The sequence below is a fragment of the Orycteropus afer genome, unplaced genomic scaffold (assembly GCF_000298275.1).
Source record: "Orycteropus afer afer isolate SDZICR_OR568_19922 unplaced genomic scaffold, OryAfe1.0 scaffold00068, whole genome shotgun sequence".
Classification (NCBI taxonomy): Eukaryota; Metazoa; Chordata; class Mammalia; order Tubulidentata; family Orycteropodidae; genus Orycteropus; species Orycteropus afer.
This window is the reverse complement of record NW_006921655.1, coordinates 6,309,614-6,334,337: the sequence shown is the minus strand read 5'-3', so window position 1 is coordinate 6,334,337 and position 24,724 is coordinate 6,309,614. Positions and strand designations below refer to the sequence as shown.

Here is a 24,724-nt window from a genome sequence, read left to right as displayed (position 1 = left end):
ACAGGCCACACACAAAGGAACCTCTGAACCACCTTCAACTGGAAATGTCTTTGAAATTTAAGTTACTTTTTTTTTCCCCCAATTTGGGACCTTGGAGACAACTTTCTATCAAGAAAACAAGTCTTTTATTCCTTGTATACCTGTATTCTGTCAAGGAGCACCCTGTGGATTTTGTTGGTGTATAGACAGACTACAATTACTTCCGTAACATATGAGCTTTACGAGTGCAGTTTCTCTTCCTAGTAAAATTAATCCAGAAATATGAACTTAAAAAAAAAAAAGGATATTATTATTATAATGTAGCACTGGACCAAGTTACAGGAGAACATGGAGACCTCATACAAGTTTTCTCATTGTATTTTTAGCTTAAATTAAAACAAACAAACAAACAACAACAACAAAAAGAAACTCACTGCCATCAAGTAGATTCTGACTTATAGCGACCCTCATGGGGTTCCCAAGGTAGTAAACCTTTACAGAAATAGATTGCCCCATCTTCCTTCCATGGAGTGGCTGGTGGGTTTGAAATACCAGCCTTCTGGTTAGCAGTCAAATGCCTTAGGCACTGTGCCACCAGAGATCCTTTTAATTGCCAGTGTTAAGGCTTTGTGATATTTCAATGATACTACTGTCAAAGTATGACTACATCCCAAGAAATTATTCAAACAAGAACTTTTTACTTTAAAAAATATATTTTTTTTCTTCTTTCATTAATGAATGTGTATAAGCATGTTTCCCAGGAAAATACCAGAATGTTAATACCCAAAGTTTTCTCTGAAAATGTCTAACCTTCATAGCTATTTGAAGTCACTTACCTCCTAGGGCTTCCTAATCTTACCTCCCTGGCATCAAAGAAGCACAGAAAAATGACCATCTGAGAAAGTCCAAAAGTCTATCTTTGTTTATTATAGAAATTATGCACAGTAAGTTGTCCACATTATTTTATTTCCTTTAAACATGCCTAATTCCCTCTAGAAGAAATCTCCATTCCAGTTTGTAAGTTGTTTAATGACTTATTTATACTATCAGACAAAATCATCATATTTTTCTCTGGTCTTTACAATTATTCATTTTTAACAATTTTAGCAATAGCTACCACTGTAAGGAGATCTGATGGGATGGTAATTAAAGCATTGGGCTGCAAACCAAAAGATTGGCAGTGCAAAGCCACCAGGTGTTCTGTGGGAGAAAGATGAGGCAGTCTGCTCCTGTAAAGCTTTGCAGCCTTGGAAACCCTATGTTCTACTCTGACTTACAGGGTCAGTATGAGTCAGAATCGACTCTATGGCAGTGGCTTTGGGTTTTTTTTTTTTTTTTTGACTATTCATTGTGTATGCCAGAGCACTTGACATGTCACTGTATTTCACAGAAGTCTCAAAACCTTATGAGATATATACTATGATTACACCCATTTTACAGATGAGAGAACTAATGCTAAAAGAGGTTAAACAGTTTGCTGAAGGTCACATATCTAACAGATTATGGAAACAGAATTTTAACCCCACCCAGTCTGGTTCCCAAGTCTGACATTTTACTCACCATGCCATATTACCACTAGAGCTTTAATCAATATTCAGTTAAATTACACCATATTTGCTTCCCCATTAGGAGAAGAATATTCAGGTTGAGAATATTTGGTTCTTTGCTTTTCTTCTCTCCTAATGCATGTACTTTGCTTGTTTTATGGCTGATTTGGCTTCCCACTAACCAATCAGTGAAGCACATACATTAGAGTTCTGAGTTCTGGTTATTATCATTTTAAGAAAAAAAGTCTTAATGATGTAGATTGGTTATTTTTGGACTTCTGAGAGTTAATTGGAGAGAAAAAAATGTGACTTAGTGACATAAACTCCATGCATTCCTAAAATCACATTTTGATTTGATTGTATCATCACTTCTTGCATACTTCCTACTGTAAATACATTGAGAAAGCCCATTAAGATCATTTCTAACATTGGCTGTGAAGATAAAATACATCTTTAATTCTCATAATTATCTTTCAAACTTCCTTTTTGCTTATTTGTTCTAAAGTTCATAATCACTGATTGATCTTAACAGGTCTGTTTTTATTGCTTATTGCTGTCGTCAATTGCATGGAGCCTTGTTCTATTGCTTATTACTATGGATAGATGTTACTTTACAGCCTGCTTAACTCCCCTGACCTTATTTGGCCTTTCTATTTTAAAAGGTAAGAAGCAGAGCTAGAACCATAAGTCTTCCATCATTTTCTGATTTTTATGTTCTCTCTACTACTCTAATGCTTTACATGATAACCTCAAGCACACAATCTTATATATGATCTAAACAGGAGAAGTAAAATAAAAAACAAACCCACTGCCACTGAGTTGATTCTTATTCATTATTCTTATTCATAGTGACCCACACAGTAGAGTTGCCAAGGCTGTGTATCTTTAAGAAAGGAGACTGCCTTATCTTGGGCTGGTAGGTTCAAACCACCCAACCGTTTGGTTAGTAGCCATATGCTTTAACCATTACACCACCAGAGCTCCTTCAAGCTACAGATGTTGTTGTTGTTATGTGCTGTAGAGTCGAACCCGACAGATAGCGACCCCTTCTCAAGCTAGAGAATTGAATATTATTTTCCTAGTAGAGCTGATTAAGTGAGGTTTAGGAACTCCTCTTTGATATCTTGTCCTTTTTGGCTAAGAGCTGTCAGGGCCTAGCAAAATAGTTTACATAGCCCATCCTCATCTCTCTTAAGGAGCTCTGGGGCCACAGTGCCTAAGGCATTTGACTATTAACCAGAAGGTTGGCAGTTCAAACCCACCAGCCACTCCATGGAGGGAAGTCTAGGCAATCTACGTCTATAATGATGTTATTGCCTCAGAAAGCCAAAGGGGGTTGTTATGAGTCAGATTTGACTTGATGGCAGTGAGTTTGGTTTTGGTTTATTGGTCATCTCTCTTAGTCATTATTTTGTACTTAAGGACAATGATTACGAGGCCTTTTAATAGCTTTCTTGGTTTTTCAAGGCATTGGAGAGTTGCAAAATGTGCTAAAGTAGCTGATGTTCTCTTTTAAATTTTTTTTCAAATCCCTAGAAACTCTGTGACTATATTAAATTGTTGGTAGTCTTTTAGAAGTATTTGCTGTCCTATTCCCATGAGTCACTTTACTATCAAAGTTGTGGTAACCATTAACTAAGACTTGGACCTGAGGGCTAGATTACAGAATTTTTCAGAAGACCAAAAATCAAACTCAACCCACCACCATCAAGTCAATTCTATAAGGTAGAATTATCCCATTGGATTTCCAAGGCTGTGATCTTTACAGAAGTAGACTATCACATTGTCTCCCGTGGAACGGCTGTTGTTGCTGTTATGTACCATCAAGTCGGACCCGACTCATAATGACCCCTCCTTGGGTTTCCGAGGCAGTATCACTATGGAAGTGGATTGCCTCATCTTCCTTCTGAGGAGTGGCTGGTGGGTTTGAATTGCCAGCCTTCTGGTTAGCAGTCAAGTGCCTTAGGCACTATGCTACCAGAGCTTCGAATTGCTGACATTTAGGTTAGCAGCTGAGTACTCTATCCACTGCACCAAAAGAGATCTTTTTTTTTTTTTTTTTTCCCAGAGAGAAGTGAGTAAATTAGAAAGATGGAATTATTCTGTAGTGATGTAGGTAGCACATTTATACCATATTATGGAAGGTACAGCATGTAATTGACTGTCACACCCTAACCCTTTTCATTCTGTGGCAAATACAGCCCAAGTAATAAAGAAACAAGAAATCTAAAATATTATACCAACTGGAGTCTTCATACATGTCTTGGGACTCAATGTAATTCAGAAAATAAAGGTGCTCTTTCCAGGTTTTAACCAGGTGTCTGACTGTGAGAAATGCTAATCTTTAGATACAGAAGTTTAGATACTAAAAATTCTTCACTCTTTAATCCTAATGATTACATCAAAAAGTACAGATAATGTGGATGAACCCCTGAAACTATTACCCTGAGATAATCTTTAAACCAAAAATATCCCATGAAGTCATCTTAAAGTGAACAATAGTTCAGCTTAACTAATAAAAGAGGTCTGTCTTGAGCATTACGGTCTTTTAAGAAGAGTCTATATGGGATCACATAGACAACAGCAACTTGAAAGGTTAGATAGGAACCTTAGGAGGCAGTGAGTTTATGTTAATGGGGGAGGAGCAACTCAGAAAAGGAGGGTGGAAATGGTTGCACAACTCAAACAAAGTAATCAATATCACTAAATAGTACACATATAAACTGTTGAATTGGTGTAGGTTTTGCTATGTACATTCTCAACAATCGCAATAAAATCAATAAAATTTTGAGGAAAAAAAATACAGGTAATGGATGATATGGAAAAAAGACTTACAAAAAGAGCAAGCTCAAATGTCATTGCCAAGAAAAATCCCATCACAGCCTCCCTCAACTTACCAAAAATTTACAAAGAATTATGTTTCAAAAGCAACATTAACTGCATCGAGGACCACTGTATAATGTAATAGCTTAGTTTGGTAATCAGTGTCTTAGAGCAGATAGGGCAAGTAAGTCTCCTATAGTTAACACAGAATTTATTACTTTATTATTGTTTGGACCACTGATAGCCTGTGCTAGGAACACCAATGAGAATATATATGCTTACCTATATTATATGTATTTATACTATGAGGGTCCTATCAACATATAATCACATACCCATCTCCCTCTGGAGATTAAAGCCTTTATTCCAAGTTTTTGGTCTAAAGGGTATCTTTAAATGTACATAGTTCCAATCTTTAGAAGAAAATTAAAGTGAATTCAAGTCTGTATTGTCTATCCTTTCTTTCTGCCTTTCTTTTCAGGTTAGCAGTTTATTTCTGCATTAATCACCCTGACAGAAGCAAGGCAACTCAATTTTCTGCTTCTGTAGGTAGGCACATCACTTTCTGTACAGCACTAGGCATGAAAAGGGCTGCAGCTAAGCTTTGGTTACTGGTGTAATTGAAATGCTATCCACACTATAGGGTGCATTAAAGTCAGATAACGGCAGTTCCTGTGGCCAATTTAAGTAGCTTGACTTCCCTGGGAAAAAAAAAAAAATTGCCTGACAGATAAGGCAGACAAACTGGCTAATTCTCCAAGCATGTCTCTCATTGTGATCCTAGAAAAATGAGAAAAAAATGAATCACAGAACCACAAAATCAATTGACCCTCGGGTAGCTCATCAGGCAGCGAGCCTGATAAACCTAAAAGCTTTGTTAATGTCTGCCTGCCTGTATCCCACAGATAGAGCACTTTGTAAATGAACCTGCTTTGATAAATATATTAAGGAAAGCTGTGAATAAAGGCAGAGACTTCTCATTTGTAAATACAACCTCTGCTACATGGAATTAGAATGATAAAATGGAGTTCCATGTAATTAAGTTTGTATAAGGCCTGAAATCCGTGCAAATACTTTCCCTGAATTTTGAAAGAGAACTGTCAGTTCAATTAATCTGAACATCACCCCAAGAATGTACCGAACAAAATTAAGCTGCTGATAAAACCTGGGCCAGTATTTTGATAAGTAATTCCTATATCATTTCTTGGCCACTGTGATCATTTTATTTAATCCTCTGCCCCCTCCTTTTCCTCAGTTACCCTCTAAGCCATGTACAAAGGGTGGATGGTCCATATGCCACCACAGGAATAATCTAACAAATCGCAAAGCTAAAAAAGGGGAAACCTTTTTTCTTGTGTTAAAAAAATAAATAAAAATCAGGGTAAAAATATGTCTGTTAGGAGAAACTAATAAGCCTGTATCTACATCACCACTGAAAGCCTGGAGAAAAGCAACCTATAAGGACTGTGCAAAAAAATACATATTATCAATAGGAATGACGTGAAAAGAAGTTGTGGTTCCATTCAAGAATGTTAAAGCTTCAGAGATGGGAAAAGTGTGGTGGAGAGAGAGAGAACAGAAAAGAGAGGGAAAGAGAAAGAGAAGGGAATAAATCTTACAAAAACCATTTACCTAGGTTCCTTTTTTCTCTCCCTAAGCACTACTTTCACACCTCAAGGTAGAAACACAGAAGTTATCCTCCTCAATTTCATTTGTTTCAGAAACAAAGAAGAAAACAATTATTTAGAAATCTCATCTTAGCCATGGGAGAAAGACATTGATTTTTGGGTCACTCACCAGTTGTTTACTTGGAGAATTGTAAGTCCTGTGTCTTGCGCTAACTGTTTCTTCTGCTCTTCGGAAGGGTACGGATGCTAATAAAAAAACAAATGTTTTAAAACATGTATCAGAAGTTAAGAAAGAGTCACTTACTTCTAAGAATGAAACCACTGTTCATAATTTCTTTAGTCTATGGCTTGATTTTCCTAATCACCACTGTTTTATACTGTGTGGAGAAATGTGGGCAGGGACGAGAATCCAGAAATCTGTATTGACAGCCCCCATATTCCTGCTACACTTTATAGGACCAGTGGTAAACAGTGAGGTGTTTGAGTTATTCAGTTTCTTTAATCAGTCAGGGATGTAAAGCCCTTTTGTGATGACGTCAGAATTTTTGGTTATCTACAATCACTTCAGTTACTCTAAAGGAACTAGTTTCAGGCCCATTTTAGTTTGCTTCCTAGAAAATCTATGTAAAGCCTTTATTCTAAGTTATCTTTGTGATACGGCTCAATGTAATCATTGTTTCCTAGTTAATCTGAGGTTATTGACAGTAAAAGTTTGGAGAGTGAGATAATATATAATCATGAGTATTCCTGGAAGCCATGGCAACCGATTCAATTACAACATAGTTTACTGACAGTGCATTTATGTTGACTCCTTTATGGAACAGTGGAAGGTTCTCTCATTTCTACTGGTTAATGCTGTGGGTTAACAGGGTCCACACAATGACCACATATCAGAAGCAGTCAATTATGTGCAATGCTTCATATAGAAATTTTACATTCTACCTCCAAGCATGGCAATAAGAGAATGAAGCCATAGGTTTTAGTGGTTTTTTTTTTTTTAATTTTACTTTCCATCACAGTTCACCAACATTTATAATGAACAGCCCTCCATTTTCAACCCACTTTCCTCTCTCATTCTGAAATCAAGGATTTTTCTTTCGGAATTGTACATTTCTTTTAAGAGACGCTACACTGGCATACAAGCCAGTGTACATCATTATTAAATGTGTCTGTTAAATAAGTTGTTGCTTTAAATTCACTGATTTTTCTTAAGCAAAATGGTAAACTTTTATCCAGCAAATCAAAGTCAGTAAAAAATTAGAAAGCTTTCAATAATAAATATTTCCCATCAACATCATTAAAGGGTGACATGAGCAACAACAAAGTACTCCATTCAGAGCATTCTTATCATTCCAGTGTTTGAGAGAGTGAATATTTTTCAATCATCTAAGATTTTATTCTTCAGGTATTTCATCTTCTATAATAGCGCACATTATCCAAAATGTGCACGATTGCTTATTAGCAAACCCAAATGCCATTAGGTTAAACAAAACCCCCTGTATAGCAAAAGGGGTTAACTAGATTTGTATTAATATAGAAGCCAGGCTTTTAATATTCTGCAAATGTTAACAAAGAAAGATGATAATGTTGAGTTAATATGGGTTAAGAATAAAATGAAAATAAATTTTTCTGATTGCGAGGTGTTGACACTTTTTTGGCTAGGGCCTCCAGCCTGTTCCTGAAAGCTGTGTAATTACAGAAGGCTTTTCCCCTCCTTCCCCCTCCTGCTCCGAGCCTGCCCACATTAGTAATGACCCCTTCACTGCTTCAAAAACCACTAATGGTCTTCAGCACGGGCAAGAAAAATGAACAGGATAAATTGGAATCCACAGTCAGTAATTTGCATCCTGTGAGGCTGCTTTGGCCACTCGCACTCATTCCTGGCCATCAATCGCTGCCTGTCAGGTGCTGCACTCTGCCACCATGACAAATACTCCTCCTAACACTCTGATTCGTCCAAACAATGTAATTGTCCTCTATTCTCCTTTTGGTAATGGAGATAATAAATGACTGCACAAACAAGAAGGATTGCTCATCACAGACGCTGGGGTGGCTTCAAACTGGAAAAGGCCTAGAGCACAAATTTTAATTGACTGAAAACACTGGTTGGGGAAAAAAAAATGACAAAAAAAAAAAAAGCCACCCAGAAATCTTTCTTGTCCTAGTATTTTCCTGCTAAATTCAAGAGAGCAGCATCTTTTGACTTCTTGCGTCACTAAGATTTTTGAAAGCCCAGGTTTATGGGTTTTTGCTCAATGGGGATATACTTGGCAAACAACAAAAACTAAAATGAAAATACACATACATTGCAAGACTATATAGAACTACATTGGTAATGTCTTCAACTTTGTTGTTTTATTATAGAGTGATTTCAATCCTTTTTTGATGTTTAATCTTGTCATTGTTGCAATGTGTTTGCTCAAGACAGTTCTGACAAAGTATGGGTTGTTTGGTGTGTGTGTACTGTGTGTGTGTGAGAGAGAGAGGGGTTGAGATAAAACAAAGGTTTAGAATATTGTTAAGGAAGTAGGAGAGTAGAAAGGTGATGTGACACCAGAGCCAATTACTCTCAGTTTGATTGCAACTTCTGACTAAATAATAAGAATTCTTTCTAGTGTTTTATTAGAAATTTAATCAAATGACCATAGAATTACATAAACAGTGCATTTCATCTTGGGAATTCCTAAGCTGTACTTTCACTATTGCAAGCAGTTGCAAATTCCATCCACAATCATTAAAAAATTTGGGATCTTACCAAAATTCACCTTGCACAGATGGCTATTTTTTTTTTTTTTTTTAATTAATAGGGTAGACAATAATAACTTTAACTTATTTAAATAACGATCTGTGGTTTTTGAACATTCGTGATTCTACATCCCTTTTATACATGGAGTGGATTGTTTATCTGAAAGTGTTCTGGCAGTCAGCCATTATATTTCTAAAATTAAAAAGGGGATGGAAAACAATCAGCTTTCAGAGGAATTGGAACCACAGCAATGTGTTTTGGATTAATTTACAAATATATGTATATATTTAAGGCCAAACTGTGGAACTAGAGAATTCCTGCTACATGATCTATCATATGCATTCTCTTCTTTATTAGAACAGACATCATATTGAAATAATAAACATGGGAAGCCTTCACTTCTTCTTTGATGTATATAACTAAATGTCTGACTGGCTCAAATTTAAAATAAACTTTGGTATGTTTGCACTTGAAAACTGGAAGTAGACCGCAAGCAATAATTTGTTGTCAGTTTCCATATTCTTGGACTAAAGCTATAGTTTAGTCTGTTCACTGTTGGGGGCCAACACACTCTGGTCCACTGGCCCAGAGGTGGCTCAACTTACTCATAAAAACACACATTGTAATATAATAGCGATGATGATGATTCCCTTCATCAAGAGAGAACCAGCATAGGTCAAAAATTTTCACATCTCAAAGTAATTCTAAAGTCACTGTAGCAAACTGAATAGAAGTGGATCACAAAGACCCTTTTACTTTGAATATTAATTGACAATTCTTTAAAAAGTTAGTAAGATATGTATAGCTCATGACTCAGTGTAGATAAAGACTATTTTTTTGGTTGCCTTTCCTCTAATGATGTATTTGAAAGTAAGATATTTTCATTATTTAAGATACTGAGGGTTTTTTTTTTTTTTTTTTTTTTCTCCTTAGGGGTAAATCTGGCTTCTCAAGTACATAGAAATAGATTTACAATATCCTTAGAATACATAACTGAAGTAATTTTGTTGGTGAAACCACCTTACTATTATGTTTTGTGATTAACTCCTGTCCAATGATATTCAGAATTGAACCAACTTATCATGAACTTCTATGTCAAAAGGATTCATAGTTATATTTTAAGAAATGTCAAGTGACAGTTCCATTCACTTTATGAATTAGAAGTGCACAATGAAAAGTAGTATTTAGAAGGTTAAACAATTAGAAATGACCAAATGTCTATTAACTGTATCATAGTTAAATAAAATGTAATGTTCTCACATAAAGCTTGCCCCCATGTATTATTGACTGGAAAAGGAAAGTTGTAAGATAATATATATTAACCACTTCTTCTGTTTAAAAAAGAAAAGAAAGAAAGAAAGGATGGAATACAGAAATTAAGTAGATACATATCTATGCTTATAGTGCAAGATAAAAATATCTAGAAAATTATACCCTGAATAAGAGTCCATGTTGTTTAGGGAATAAGGTGGAGGCTCTTCATTTCTCTTTATATACTTCTATTTTATCTGCATGTATACCATTTCAAACAAATTTTGAAAATTGTTTGAACAAATTTAAAACAATTCAAACAATTGGATTTTAAATCCAATGTAAATTTAAAAATTATCATTAATTTATTATAATGTAAATAACATATACTCCATATTTTTAAAAACTACAGTGACTTTATTTTTTTACACAATTAGATATTCTGTTGTGTTGTGGTGACTCTTTCTCTGAATGTTTTAAGAGCAGGACATGTCTAGGGTCAATTCTGTCTTTTAAATTACCTTCTTCTTGGCTCAATTGCTTGTCTATAGAGTTCACTAAGGAGCTCTGGTAGTGTACTGCCTAAGGCACTTGACTGCTAACCAGAAGGCCAGCGGTTCAAATCCACCAGCCACTCCTTGATGGGAAGGCTGGGCTATCTACTTCCACAGTGATACTGCCTCAGAAACCCAAGGAGGGGTTTTTATGAGTTGGATCCGACTCGACTGGCACGTAACAACAACGATGACGACAGAGTTCACTAGATGAGCTCTTAGAAGACTGAACAACATGCAGTTCATCAAATTACTTCTATGATGAAGTAATACAACCATTAAGACAAATGGTCAACAAATGTGTTGCTTAGTTTGCATGAAGGTTTGGGAACTGGTCATTATGATGACTGCTTCCTATTTCCCATGGCCCTCCGAAAATACCTTATATTTTATGGAGTTAATCCAGATCATCTTGATTTTAATGATGCCACTCATATATGAAACCATCTGAGCAATTTCCATGAAAAAGAAAACAACAAAAAAACAAATTCACTGCCATCGAGTCGATTGATTCATAGCAACCTCTCCTTGGGTTTCCAAGGCGTTATCTCTATGGAAATAGATTGGCCAATTTTCCTTCCAAGGAGCGGCAGGTAGGTTTGAATCTGCAGCATTCTGGTTAGCAATCAAATACCTTAGACACTATGCCACTGGAGCTCCCATAAGATGGACAAAAAACTACACTGGGCAGACATCGCTTACCACTCTAGGGCTGGGCTTTCTGAACTGTGTGCAGTGTGTGCTGAGGATTCAACCCCCTGAGTAGATAATTGCATCTTCTTGTTGTTGTTGCTGTTGTTATTATGTGTCATCGAGTCAATCCGACTCATAGCTACCCCTCCTTGGGTTTCTGAGGCAGTATCACTACGGAAGTAGATTGCCCAACCTTCCTTCCGAGGAGTGGCTGGTGGGTTTGAACCACCAGCCTTCTGGTTAGCAGTCAGGTGCCTTAGGCACTACGCTACCAGAGCTCCTAGTTGGGAGAATATGTGCCTCTAATTGCTGATGGCCACAGTTGCCACCAAGTGGGGAGAGCCTGATGGAAAATGACACCCATGGAGACAAAAGCAGAGCCAATTAGATATAGAGCATGCGTTCCTGACACACTTTCTGCATCTGGGTCCAGCCCCACCTAAAACTAGCCACGCTAACATTTCAGCCACGTGAACAGCCCTGACAGATATGCATGGCACAATTTAGATTATCTGAAATTTTCTCAGTTTATTCCCTTTTCTCCATCAGCCAAACATGATTGTTTATTGTGCAAAAGAGAAAAGAAAGAAAAATGAAGCAAATGGAGGCAGAGGGAGAGGTGAAGGAAGAAGAAGTAAAAAAAGGAATTATTTTGTTTTAGTTTATACCTATAGACTCTGGTTTAACATGGAAAACACCTCCAGGATTTGGTATTAAAAAGAAACAGTTTCTGAGAGCTGTGATCCTAACAGATTTTTTTAAAAAAATCATGTAACTTGGTAAATAGATGCTTAAGCATGCAATGCACGTAAAACTGAAAGTTCTGTATCTAAATGAGAAAAGCAAAGTATAAGGTGGAATTTTGGTGATGTTTCTTAGGACCATTACACAGAAAGTAAATTTCACTATGTTTCTTGTGTAAAGTTGAAATTCTTCAGGGAGGTGAATATGAATTTACTAATCAAAATACTTGAAAACCATACTTAGACTCAAAAACCTTACTGAAACCAAAGGTTCTTATAATGCAAAATGATACAACAGCTGTTGTCAACATGTGGCTAATTTACAGTTATTTGAGTTTTTTAAAGTTCCCTTACCCAGCTGCTGGAGAAAACCATATTTCAAATGGTGTTTGATGATTACATTCACTTCCATTTCCATGATTTTGGTCTATCCAGGCCCCACTTATCCCTCAAAGCCAGTCCAAACATTGGATCCAGTGGGAAACACTCCTCAACCAGGAGTAGTTGTTTTCCTCCCAACTTCTACATTGCTTTCTCTCTTCCTCTCTTGTCTTTCATATCTGTGTGCACCATGTTGTGTTCCTCACTGCACTACAAATTATATGGGGGCAGAACTTATGACTTATTTAACCTTGAATTCTCCATAGCACTAAGCACCATGTTTCCTACACAGTAGATGCTCAATACTTACTTGTTAGTAATGCACGTATTTCTGAAATTGATACTGTTTTATGACAGAAAGGACTGGCTGTGCCAAGCATGGTGCATAAAATACCCAGATAAAAATGGAAAGAGTCAGACAGCCATTTAACTGTTTTATTGACACAATATTTGGATATTTGAAAACATCTACTGAATTTTTCACTTTTCATCCAGATGTTTGGTGTCATGGAAACGCAGATCTCAGATTCAAATTAGTAGTTGATTTTTTTTTTTTTTTTTTTAATGCCAGATGTATATTTGGAAGAAAAAAAATGTGGCTATTTCAGGAAGATTCATTTCCATTTTAGTTTACATGGAAGTAAATAGATTGAGCTATAATAATCACATCCTTTAAAATTCAGAAAAGGTTTGAGAGATTTTAATAATAGTCAGATCCTAAGAGATTAACACATTTGTTTGATACTTAGAGCCTTGGTTGGAAGGCCTCATTAAGGAAAGCAAAGAGAAAAGCACAGTCTCTTCTGTAGATAAACTGAAGGAATACTCAATGACCCTGATGGATTATCAGACAGAGATTTTAAGAACCGTTATTAAATTTATTATTATCAAGATATAGATAAAGTAGAAAAATCGAGGAGGAATTTTAAGATGCCAAAGTTAATGACTGAAATGAAATAGATGTTTTAGGACTAAGGAGAAACACTTTTTGCATCTGCAAGGAGAAGCATTACATATACATATTTTAGTAGTTCAAGGGAGTCTATATGGGCAAGATTGATGGAATTAAGTGATGCTGGGATACCATCAACTCTCATTCCACTTCTAAACTTCTAAAAGGCATGGAAAAATTATATTAGAAAAGGCTTTGCAGGTATGATTCAGAACTTTAATCACAAGGAATGTAATTATTTTGTCATTGACTGAACCTTTAAAAACTTATTTTGAAAATAATGGAAATATACTCCTAAGGGTAGAGAAAGATAATTTTTATTTAACATTTGTTAGGATGCTCCCATAAGCTGCTTGGCCATGCATGTCATGCTGCCTACATAGCTAATGGGTAATCTTACTAAATGAGCCAAAAGCCACAAATAAGGCCTTGACTCATTTAACAATCATTTCACATTTCCACACTATGACCAAATTAATATTTTATGGGGCCACTCAGCTCTACAGCCAGACCACTTTTCCAAAAAATTGAATTTTGTGCTTATTTATTTTATGGATCATTTGTTGAAATAGATTTCAAAACAGGTTTAGGCTATTTAGATTTTTCAGTGAACTGCAAAAGGAAAACTTAATGACACAGAAATTTAAAACTAGACAGGGCATTAGAGGTGATCTAATTCAAACTTCTCATTTTATGCCTAAGGAAACTGAGGCAACTGAGGTGAAATGACTTGCTGAAGCTTGGTTGGCCTTCTCTAGTTTTAATATGTCCCTGATGCCCTCAGGCAGAAGAAATTTCATATTCAAAATCTCAAAGAACACTTCTTATGGAACATCTTACTTGGAACAGTGACAAATTATGGATATCAATGTCCAGATTTTATTTGGTAAATTACTTAGTAATATCCTTAACCTATGTAGGTTGGGCAATCCTACTTCCGTAGTGATACTGCCTCGGAAACCCAAGGAGGGGTCGCTATGAGTCGGGGCCGACTCGACGGCACATAACAACAACAACAACAATGTGTTCCCATGCCACCCTGCATTTTCTTCATTTATTACATTGCATTGCAAGTACTTGCTGATTTGTCTCTCTTCCCTAACAAACTATACGCTTCTTGAAAGCAGAAGCTAGCTGTTCACCTTTTACTTCCAGAACCCAGTTCCGTGCCTGGCATGCATGTAAAAATTGTTGAACTAAGTTTGAAAATGCAAATAAGTCAGTTATTTGCATCCTAACAATATTATTTTGGAATCAGAGAAACACTGGTTGAGGAGAAAACTCAGTAGCAAAATGAAAAGAGAGATGTAAAAAGGGAGACACTCAAAGATGCATATAAAACTTGAAACAGTAAGATTAGCTCTTATTTAAAACAAGAATAAAACCTTATGTGTGTAGAGGACTGAGCAGAAACTGGCAAATCCAGGTGGTGACACTAAGAAGCTGTGGGAAAGAAATAAGTGCATGGGATTTTCATTAACATTTCATTTGTTCTTGTTTAAAAAGTCAAAAAGAGAAAACAGAAAAAAACAAAACAAAAAAACCCAAACAAACCCATTGCTGTCAAGTCAATTTGAAATCATGGGACTGCATGTGTTGGAAAGTAGAACTGAGCTCCAGAGGGTTTACTCTAAGAAACATAGGTTTCTTAACCTATGTTTAACACATAGGTTAAGAAAGGCCTGGTGACCTGCTTCCATAGAGATCACAGTATGGAAGCAGGTCACCAGGGCTTTCTTTTCACAGTGCCACTGGGTAGGTTCCAACTGTCAACCTTTCAGTTAACAGCTAAGCACAAACCATTTGCACCACCCAGGGACCTTTGAAAAATAAAACAGCTGTGAGGTTGCATTAAAATAAGGACCCTGAGTATGTGGTAGAAGAGTTATATAATATCTAGACAACTGAGATGCTTGTATCTAATCTTATGACAGCAATCCTACATAACAGGTCCAGACACAGTGCCATATGAAGCTGAGTTGGAAGGAAATGAGGATTAGTGGTTAGCCCATTATAACTTTTCTCTAATAATATGAAAAAAAAGTCTGGGTGGAAAACATTGGGGTTAAATATAAAGAAATTATTAAGCAAGATTATGAGCTATAATAAACAGCTCTAGAATGTTTTGTCTAATTTCACTTGCATGGACCGTGCTTTAAATAATTTAGTCTGATTTACCTTAAAAATTCACTGAAAGTCTAGTTTGACAAGAGAAAGCTAACATGGATTTAAAGAGGAAGGGGTTGTTTAAAGAAACTGAGGGTTATCTTTTTTTCAAAAAGGTTATTATCTGTAGAGTAAGCAATGGTCGTGTTGTGGATATTATCTTCTCGGCTCATCTCGAAGCAGAGGATAAGAGAATGAGGTTAATGATAATTTGAGAAGTCATAAAAACAAGGAGGAAGTAGCTGTAAACTAATGACTTCTTGAGATGGATAGCAGTAGTTAGAAAAAGAAATTTAGTAAGCAACTGTCCATTTCTTGAACCATATTTTGGAGAATATTTCAATCAGAATAGCTGCAGTGAAAAACACAATTCCTTTTATTTTAAAGTTCGCCAAAACAAAAATTCTAAGATGTAAAACACCAGCATTAGTGTTGGTTCCAAGGTTCATGGCAGTTTTTCTAATATATACAGACCTTCTTTCTGTGTGAAAATTAGCTTTGGATACAAGTATATACTTACATGTACACCCCTAAAAAAACAGGCTCGATAACTCGACTTTTTTCTGTTTAATTGTAGTCTTCTATTGCTAAAATGCTTTGGAATGTACCTGATTTTTAAAAGTATGTGAGAAAAACCATGTACTAGCCTGTCTACAAAATATAACAAAGTAAGACTAAGATAGTACCCATGTCTTTACCTTAATTCTGCATAGAACTAGTTAACAAAGCAACCAGTTGATACCTTAAGCCCTTAACTTGGTCATCAGAAAAAGGTCAGTTAGCAGTATTTATTTTGGAATTCCCTCTACTTTATCTTATCAATTTGTTTTTCCTTCCCTTTTTAAGAGTAGCCTGGATAGTGAAAGTTAAATAAATCAAGATAGAAACAGAGCAAAATACTGCCACATCATTTATCTGTCTCTGTGCTTCTACAGGCTCTGTTACTATTTCACCTAAGCTCTAGAATACATGATCACCTTAAATACAGAGTATTTCTCTTTTCCCTCCTAAATTTTATTTGTTTTGTTGTTGCTGAGAATATACACAGCAAAACATATACTAATTCAACAGTCTCTATGTGTCTAATTTAGGGAAATTGATTCAAGTTGTACAAGCATTTCACCCCCCTTTTCTGAGTGCTTCCTCCCTTATTAATGTAAGTTCACTGCTCCCTAAGGTGCCTATCTAATTTTTCAAGTTGCTGTTGTCCATTTGATCCCATATAGATAGTTCCAAAAAAAGCATAATGCTCAAGACAGACCTTTTTTCACTAGTTAAGCCAAATTATTTACTAGTTAAGCTGAGCTAAGCTAAACTATTCACTTTTAAGAAGACTTCAGAGGATATTAATGGTTTAAGGTTTAAAGATTATTTCAGGGCAATAGTTCTATGGGTTCATCCACCCTCCATGGCTCCAGAAAGTCTAGAGTCTCTAAGGATTTGAAATTCTGCTCTTTATTTCCCCCTCTTCTGATCAGGATTCTTCTGTGGAATTTTTGATCAAAATGTACAGTAATGGTAGCTTGGCACCATCCAGTTCTGGTCTCATGGCAAAGGAGGCAGTTGTTCACTGAGGCAACCAGCCACACATGCTATACCCTCCTCCTATTCCTGATTCTACTTCTTCCTCTTTTGTTCCAAGTGAATAAAGACCAATTGTTGTGCCTTGCATGGCTGCCTGCAAGCTTTTAAGACCCCAGGCACTACACAACAAACTAAGAGGTAGAACAGAAGCATTAAAACGTAATGAGACTGTCAACTGGGATGTCCCATGAAACCATGACCCTAAACCTCCAAACCAAGAAACCAAATCTCATGAGGTATTTGGTTGTACATAAGCAGCTTCAGCAGCTACTCTTATTATTATTATTATTATTTTGTCATTGTTGTAAATATATCTGTCACACAATTTTTGCCAATTCAACTTTTTGCAAGTATACAACTTATTGACAGCAATGACAAGAACTGGCTGTGCAATTTGACACTAATGAATGTGACATTTCCATCACCTCCCTTTCTCCCCTCCTTCCTGTCCCAGGTAACCACTAGTTAATTTTGTTCTTTATACATTTGCCTTTTCTTGCCTTTTTATATAAGTGAGGACGTACAATATCTGTCCTTTGTGATGAGCTTATTTCACTCAGCGTAATGTCTTCACACTCCATCTATACTGTAGCATGTATCAAGACTTCCTTTATCTTACTGGCTGAGTATTTTCCATTATATGCATGCACCACATTTTGTTTACCCATTCATCTATTTATGAGCATTTAGGTTGTTTCCACTTTTTGGCTATTGTCTCTTTTTGAATCTCTGCTTTCAGGTCTTTTGGTTATATACCTAGGAGTAAAATTTCTAGGTCATATGTAGTTCTATTTTTAGTTTTTAGAGGAACTGCCACACTGTTTTCCACAATGACTGTACCATTTTGCATTCCCATCAACATTTGTTATTTATGTATTTATTTATTAAATCTTAGTTATCCTAGTGGCAGTGAAGTGGTATCTCACTGTGTTTTTGATTTGCATCTCTCTAATGGCTAATGACACTGAGAATCTTTTAAATGTGTTTGGTGAACATCTGAATGCCCTCTTTGATGAAATGTCTATTCAAGTTTTTTTTTTTTTTTAACCTATTTTGTGATTGTTGTTAAGTTGTCAGGGTTTTATATGAATTTTGGTCATTAGACTCTTGTTGGACATATGGTTTCCAAAGATATTCTCCCAGTCAGTGCCTTACCTTTTCACTGTTTTTAGTAATCTTTTGCTGAAGAATAGTTTTTAATTTTTATGAGGTCCCATTTATTTATTTATTTATCTATCTATTTATTTATTCTGCTGTTTGGGCTTTTGTTCTTACCTTAGATAAGCCATTGTTGAAATCTAGGCTGACTGTGTTGTCCCTACTTGTTCTTGTAAGTATTTTACGGTTTTAATTTGCACATTTAGCTCCCTAATTCATTCTGAATTGCTTTTTGTGTATGGTATGAGACATGGATCCTGTTTCATTTTTCTGCATATGGAAGTCTAATTTTTCCAGCATCATTTATTGAAGAAACTCTTCTTTCTCCATCAAATGGATTTAGCACCTTTGTAAAAAAATCAGTTGATCATAGATATGCAGGTTAATTTCTGGACTCTCAACTCTATTCCATTGGTCCATGTGCCTTCTGTTATACCAGTACCAGGCTGTTTTGATTACTGTAGTTGTATAGTATGTTTTAAAATAAGGAAGTGTGAATCCTCTTACTTTGTTCTTCCTTTCAACATTGTTTTCACTTTTCAGGGTCTCTTGCTATTCTATATAAAGTTGAGGATTTGTTTTTCTATTTCTGTCAAGAAGGCTGTTGGAATTTTGATTGAGATTACATCGAATTGACATGTTAACAATATTAAGTCTTCCAATCCATCAACATGGAACATCTTTCCACTGAAGTCTTCTTTATTCTCTTTTAGCAGTGCTTTATAGTATCCATTGTATAAGTCCTTCATGTCTCTGGTTAGATTTATTCCTAAATATTTTTATTCTCTTAGATGATATTATAAATGGAATTGTTTCCCTCATTTCCCCTTCAGATTTTCATTGTTGCTGTATAGAAACTCAACTGATTTTTGTTTGTTAACCTTGTACCCAGCAACTTTGCTAAATTCCTCTATCAGCTCTAGCAGTTTTCTTGTGGATTCTTTGGGATTTCATATATATGGGGTCATGTCATCCATGAATAGAGATAATTTTATTTATTTATTTTTCCAATTTACATATATTTTATTTCTTCTTCTTCACTTATTGCTTTGGGGTAGGACTTGTCATATGATACTAAATACAAGTGGTGACAGTGGGCACCCTTGTCATGTTCCCAATTTCAAGAGAAAAGTTCTTAGTCTTTCTCCATTAAGTATAATGTTGGCTGTTGGCTTTTCATATGTGCTCTGAATCATATTGAGGAATTTCCCTTCTACTCCAATCTTCTTTAGGATTTTCATTAAGAAGAGTTGGATTTTATCAAATGCTTTTTCTGAATCCATAGAAATGATCATGTGGTTCTTTTCCTTTGTTCAATTGATGTGGTGTGTTACATTGATTGATATTCTAATGTTGAACCATCACTACATTCTTGGAATAAATCCCACTTGGTCATGATGTATGATTCTTTTAATATGCTGTTGGATTGCTGTTTGCTAGTATTTTGTTGAAGATTTTTGCATCCATATTGATAAGAAATACTGGCTTGCAGTTTTCTCTTCTTTTGGTGGTGTTGTCTGGTTTGATTATAAGGGTTATGTTTGCTTCTTAGAATGAATTAAGGAGTCTCCCTTCTTCTCTGTCTTTTGGAACAGTCCAAATAATATTCGTGGTGGTTATGTTTGTGTGTCAATTTGGCTAGGCCTGGTTGAGTGGCTGGGCAGCTGGATATAGTATTCCCCACATATTCTCTATATATGAGTAGTATTCCCTACTCAGCTGCTCACAGTAGATTCCACCATGGAGTTGATGAGACTGGTAATCAACTCCATGGTGGAATCTACTGTGAGCAGCTGAGTAGCTGCTTTTGGGTATGTGGTGTGCTTCCCATATACAAGAATGGTCTCTAGTTATGGCATGCTTGAAACCTACATGTAGCCATGTCATTGTTCAGCACCCTGCCATGCTCTGCAGACCTTGGGACTTAGAATGGACTTGAGTTAATGGCCTGCCATGTGGTTTGGTAACATTGGGACTGCGCCTATTTATTTGTCAACCTTGGGCTTGTCAGTCTCAGAAACTAACAGCTGTCTGAGTGAAGAAAAGCCTCTAGCTCCAGTGGGCTGGGAGCAGGAGGCAGAGCTGAACCCCAAGGTTGAGGGGCTTTCACCCAGCCCCTAGAGCCTGGCACTTTGAACTTGGACTTAAAGCCTCCAAACTGTAAGAGAATAAACACCTGTTTGTTCAATCAACCCCATTTGTGATATATTCTTGTCAGAGTGGCATTAGGTAATTAAAACAGTATTGGTGTCAATTTTTCTCTACATATTTGATAGTACTCACAAGTGAAGTCATCTGGTATGGACTTTATTATTATTATAGGGAAATTTTTGATCACTTCTCGTCACATGTTACAGGTCTGTTGAGACTTTCCATTTCCTCGTGAGTGTCTGGGTAGGTTGTATGCTTCTAAATATTTCTTCATTTCATTTAGGTTATCCAGTTTTTTTTGCCATTCAGTTGTTTATAATATTCTCTTTTTAAAATATCCTCTTTATTGTTTTTCTGTTTTACTTATTTATGCTCTGATCTTCGTTATTTACTTTCTTCTGGTAGGTTTAGGCTTAGTTTGCTCTTCTTTCTCTGACTCCTGGAGTTGTTGAGTTGGACTGTTAATTTGAGACCTTTTTTCTTTTTTTTATGCAGGCACTTATTGCTATAAGTTTCCCTCTGAGTACCTCCTTTACTGTTTCCCATAAGTTTTGGTATGTTGTGCTTTCAATTTAATTTGACTCTAAAAAGTTTGTTATTTCTTTCTTGACCTATTGGCAGCTTAATAATGTGTTGTTTAATTTCCATATATTTTCAAGGTTTTTTTTTCCTGTTATTGATTTCTAACTTCACTCCACTGTACTCAGAGAAAATACTTTGTATGAGTTCAATCTCTAAATTTATCAGGACTTGCTTTGTGACCTAAAATGTAATCTATTCTGGAGAATGATCCCTGTGCACAGAAGCAGGATGTGTATTGCGTTGTTTTTGGGGTAGAATTACATATATATAAATATACATGTAAAATTTTATTAGTTTCTAATTGCCATTAGGTCACTTGTTGGTTTTTAAGTCATTAGGTCTTACTGGTTTATAAGTGTCATTATGTTCTCTTGTTGAATGGCTTTCTAGAGAGATGTCTGTCCAAGATTGAAAGTGGTATACTGAATTCTCCAACTACTATTATTGTTGTTGTTGTTGTTGTTATGTGCCGTCGAGTCGGCCCCGACTCATAGCGACCCCTCCTTGGGTTTCTGAGGCAGTATCACTACGGAAGTAGGATTGCCCAACCTTCCTTCCGAGGAGTGGCTGGTGGGTTTGAACCGCCAGCCGTCTGGTTAGCAGGCAAGTGTCTTAGCCACTATGCTACCAGAGCTATAGACCTAACTATTTCTCCCATCAATTCTATCAGTGTTTGCTTTAAATATTTAGATGCTTCAATATTGGGTGCATACATATTTATCACTGTTAAATCTTCTTTATTAACTGACCCTTTTATCGCTATATAATGTCCACTTTAGGAGCTCTGGTGGCATAGTGCCTAAGGCATTTGACTGCTAACCAGAAGGCTGGCGGTTCAAACCCACCAGCCACTCCTTTATCTTTTCTCTTCTGAATGATTTTATTTAAAGCCTACTTTGTCTGATATTAAGATTGCTATCTCATCAATCTTTTGGTTATTATTTGCATAGAATATTTTTTTACATCCTTTCAATTTCAACGTATTTGTGTCCTTGGGTTTAAGGTGTGTTTCTTGCAAACAACATATAGTTGGATCATTTTTTTTTAAAATCCATTTTGCCACTCTCTGCCTTTTGATTGGTCCATTTTATCCATTTACATTCAGTGTAATTACTGACAAGTGACTTACTTCTGCCATATTGTTAATTATTTTTTGCATGTATTAAGCCTTCTTTGTCTTTTTCCTTTAGTACTGCTTGCTTTTGTGTTTTGTTGGTTTATCGAAGTGAGCTTTCTGGTTCCCTTCTCCTTTCCTTTTGTTTATATATATATATATATTTTTTTTTTTTCTAGAGGTTACTATGAATATTACATTTAAGAGCTTGTATTTATAGCATTCTTGGGTAAGTGGGTACCAATTTAACTTCAATAACATACAAAAAAATTCTGTATCTACACTGTTCCTCTTCCCCCTTTTGTTGTTGTTACCAATTATATCCTTCTGTTTCATGTGCCCTGCAACAAAATTTTATCCTTGCTCTTTATGTATTTGTTATTAAAAAAGGACAAAATAGTATTATCAAGCATGAATACCTTTTTATTATCCTTATACTTGTCCGTGGGCGCTCTGGTAGTGTAGTGCCTAAGGCACTTGACTGCTAACCAGGAGGCTGGCGGTTCAAACCCACCAGCCACTCTTTGGAAGGAAGGTTGGGCAATCTACTTCTGTAGTAATACTGCCTCAGAAACCCAAGGAGGGGTTGCTATGAGTCGGGTCCGACTTGACAACGCATAACAACAACAACAACAACATACTTGTCCACACGTTTCCCTTTATCGGGAATCTTTCATTTTATGTATATCTTTGAATTACTTTAGACTGTCTTTTCCCTTCTATCTGCAGAACTACCATTAGTATTTTTTTGTAGGCCAATCTGATGAAGATGAATTCTCTGTTTCTCTGGGAATATTTTCATTTCACCCTCATTCTTGAAGGATAGTTTCACTGGGTATTCTTGGTTGACAGCTCTCCCCCCCCCCCCCCGCCCCAGCCCCAGCACTTTAAATATATCGTTCCATTGCCTTCTGGTCTTCAAAGTTTCTGAGGAAAATTGGCACTTAATTTTATTGGGAATCTTTCTATGTGATTGTTTGCTCTTTTCATTGCTTCCAGGATTCTCTATATTTAATTTTTGAGAGACTATGATGAGTCTCGATGTAGATTTATTTGGTTTTATCCTGCTTAGGGTTCTTTGAGCTTCTTGAATTTGTAGATTCATATCCTTCATTAGATTAGGGATATTTTCTGTCATAATTTCTTCAAATACTCTTCCTGTCCTTTTCTCTTTATCATCTCCTTCTGGAATTCCCATGATGTGCATATTAGGTCTCTTATTGTCCTACAGTTCCATTAAACTGTGCTCATCCTTCCTGAGCCTCCATTCTTACTTCTCTTCAGCATCTGTAATTTTAACTGTCTTACTCTCTAATTTGTTCATTCTTTCTCTGCTTGATTAAATCTGTTGGCATGTCCTACTGTGTTTCTCATTTCAATTACTGTCCCTTTCAGTTCCAATAATCCTCTTGTAGAACCTCATTTTGTTTTTGCATTGGATTCCTTATTTCTTTTAAGCTGTATGTCTGTGTTTTCCTTTAGTTATTTAATTATGTTTAATGTTGTTGTACTATATCTTCCAACTTTTGCATTATTTGGTCATCTCTAGAGGTGCTTTCATTCCCTTTGTCATGTTAATTTGGATGGGTCATTATTTCTTTGTTCTTTGTGTGTCTTTTGACTTTTTGCTGGGGCACTGGGATTTTCAAGGGTGTTAACATTCTCTGTTTTCCCTAGTATTTGGTGTTTTTTTTCCCCACACTAGTTTTTGCAAGAAACACCAAGGTGGGCAAAGCCTTTGGCATTTATTTACCATTTTCTCCCCCACTGTGATAACTCCTTCCTTCCCTCTGGTTTCATTGGGATTTGAAAGTTCCAGATCTCATTTTTCAATTGTCAGTCTTTACCAAACACATCAGAGAACATACTATGATCAGTCTGTCTATTAGAAGGCACCATCACTTAGGTGAGATATCATGTATTAATCTTAAATAGAGTATTTCTAAGTAGATGAAAAATAAAATCACTTTGTGAGTTTCCAGACTGTGCTTAGACCAAATCAAGTCAATCAAGTCATCAGTAAGTAGAACACCTTCAAAATGTCTTTTGGACATACTTACGAATATATTTCTTGCAATCAAATATAAGGTAATAATCTGACTTATCTGTGTCATAAACAAACCAAACTAAAAAAAAAAAAAAAAAAAATTTCATGGCTTTAGATATCTATTGACTAAGCATTCAATCATTCAAGACAAAGGTGATTAAATAGTAAAGTATCAAAGCATTTGATCTTATTTAGCTTTTACCACCATAATTGAATGTTATGCTGAGTTGATCCAAATAAATTTGAAGTTTATGTGGTAAAATAGACAACATGGACAAGAAAATTAAAAAGGCTACATGTGTTTATCTTACATAGATTTTAGCACATGGTTATTTTTTTCCTACTTTGGAAAAACAATTTTAAAAAATATTGATAAAAAGCTCTTCTTTGTTTGGAGACCCACGTTGACAGAGAGAGGCTTTCAAGTTACATTTCTACAACGTTTGCATCTGAATAAAAGAAAAGGAATATCAAGGTTCATATTCAAACTACAAATATGTGAAGCTACTTCACTGGCCATATTTTTTCAATTCCAGTAAGTGGCAAGATTCTGTAGAAAGCAATGTTGTTGTTGTTGTTTGCCGTCGAGTCGGCCCCGACTCATAGCGACCCCTCCTTGGGTTTC

General features: G+C 36.0%; 1 protein-coding gene across 1 annotated transcript in view; it reads right to left on the bottom strand.

The window, feature by feature from the left end:
* The window catches only part of MEIS2 (Meis homeobox 2), a 259,462-nt gene that overhangs the window by 70,870 nt on the left and 163,868 nt on the right, over positions 1 to 24,724 (bottom strand). Inside the window, exon 9 of the mRNA XM_007940468.2 lies at positions 6,147 to 6,223. Coding sequence (XP_007938659.1) covers positions 6,147 to 6,223 — 77 coding nt within the window. The remainder of the gene's footprint in view (positions 1 to 6,146; positions 6,224 to 24,724) is intronic.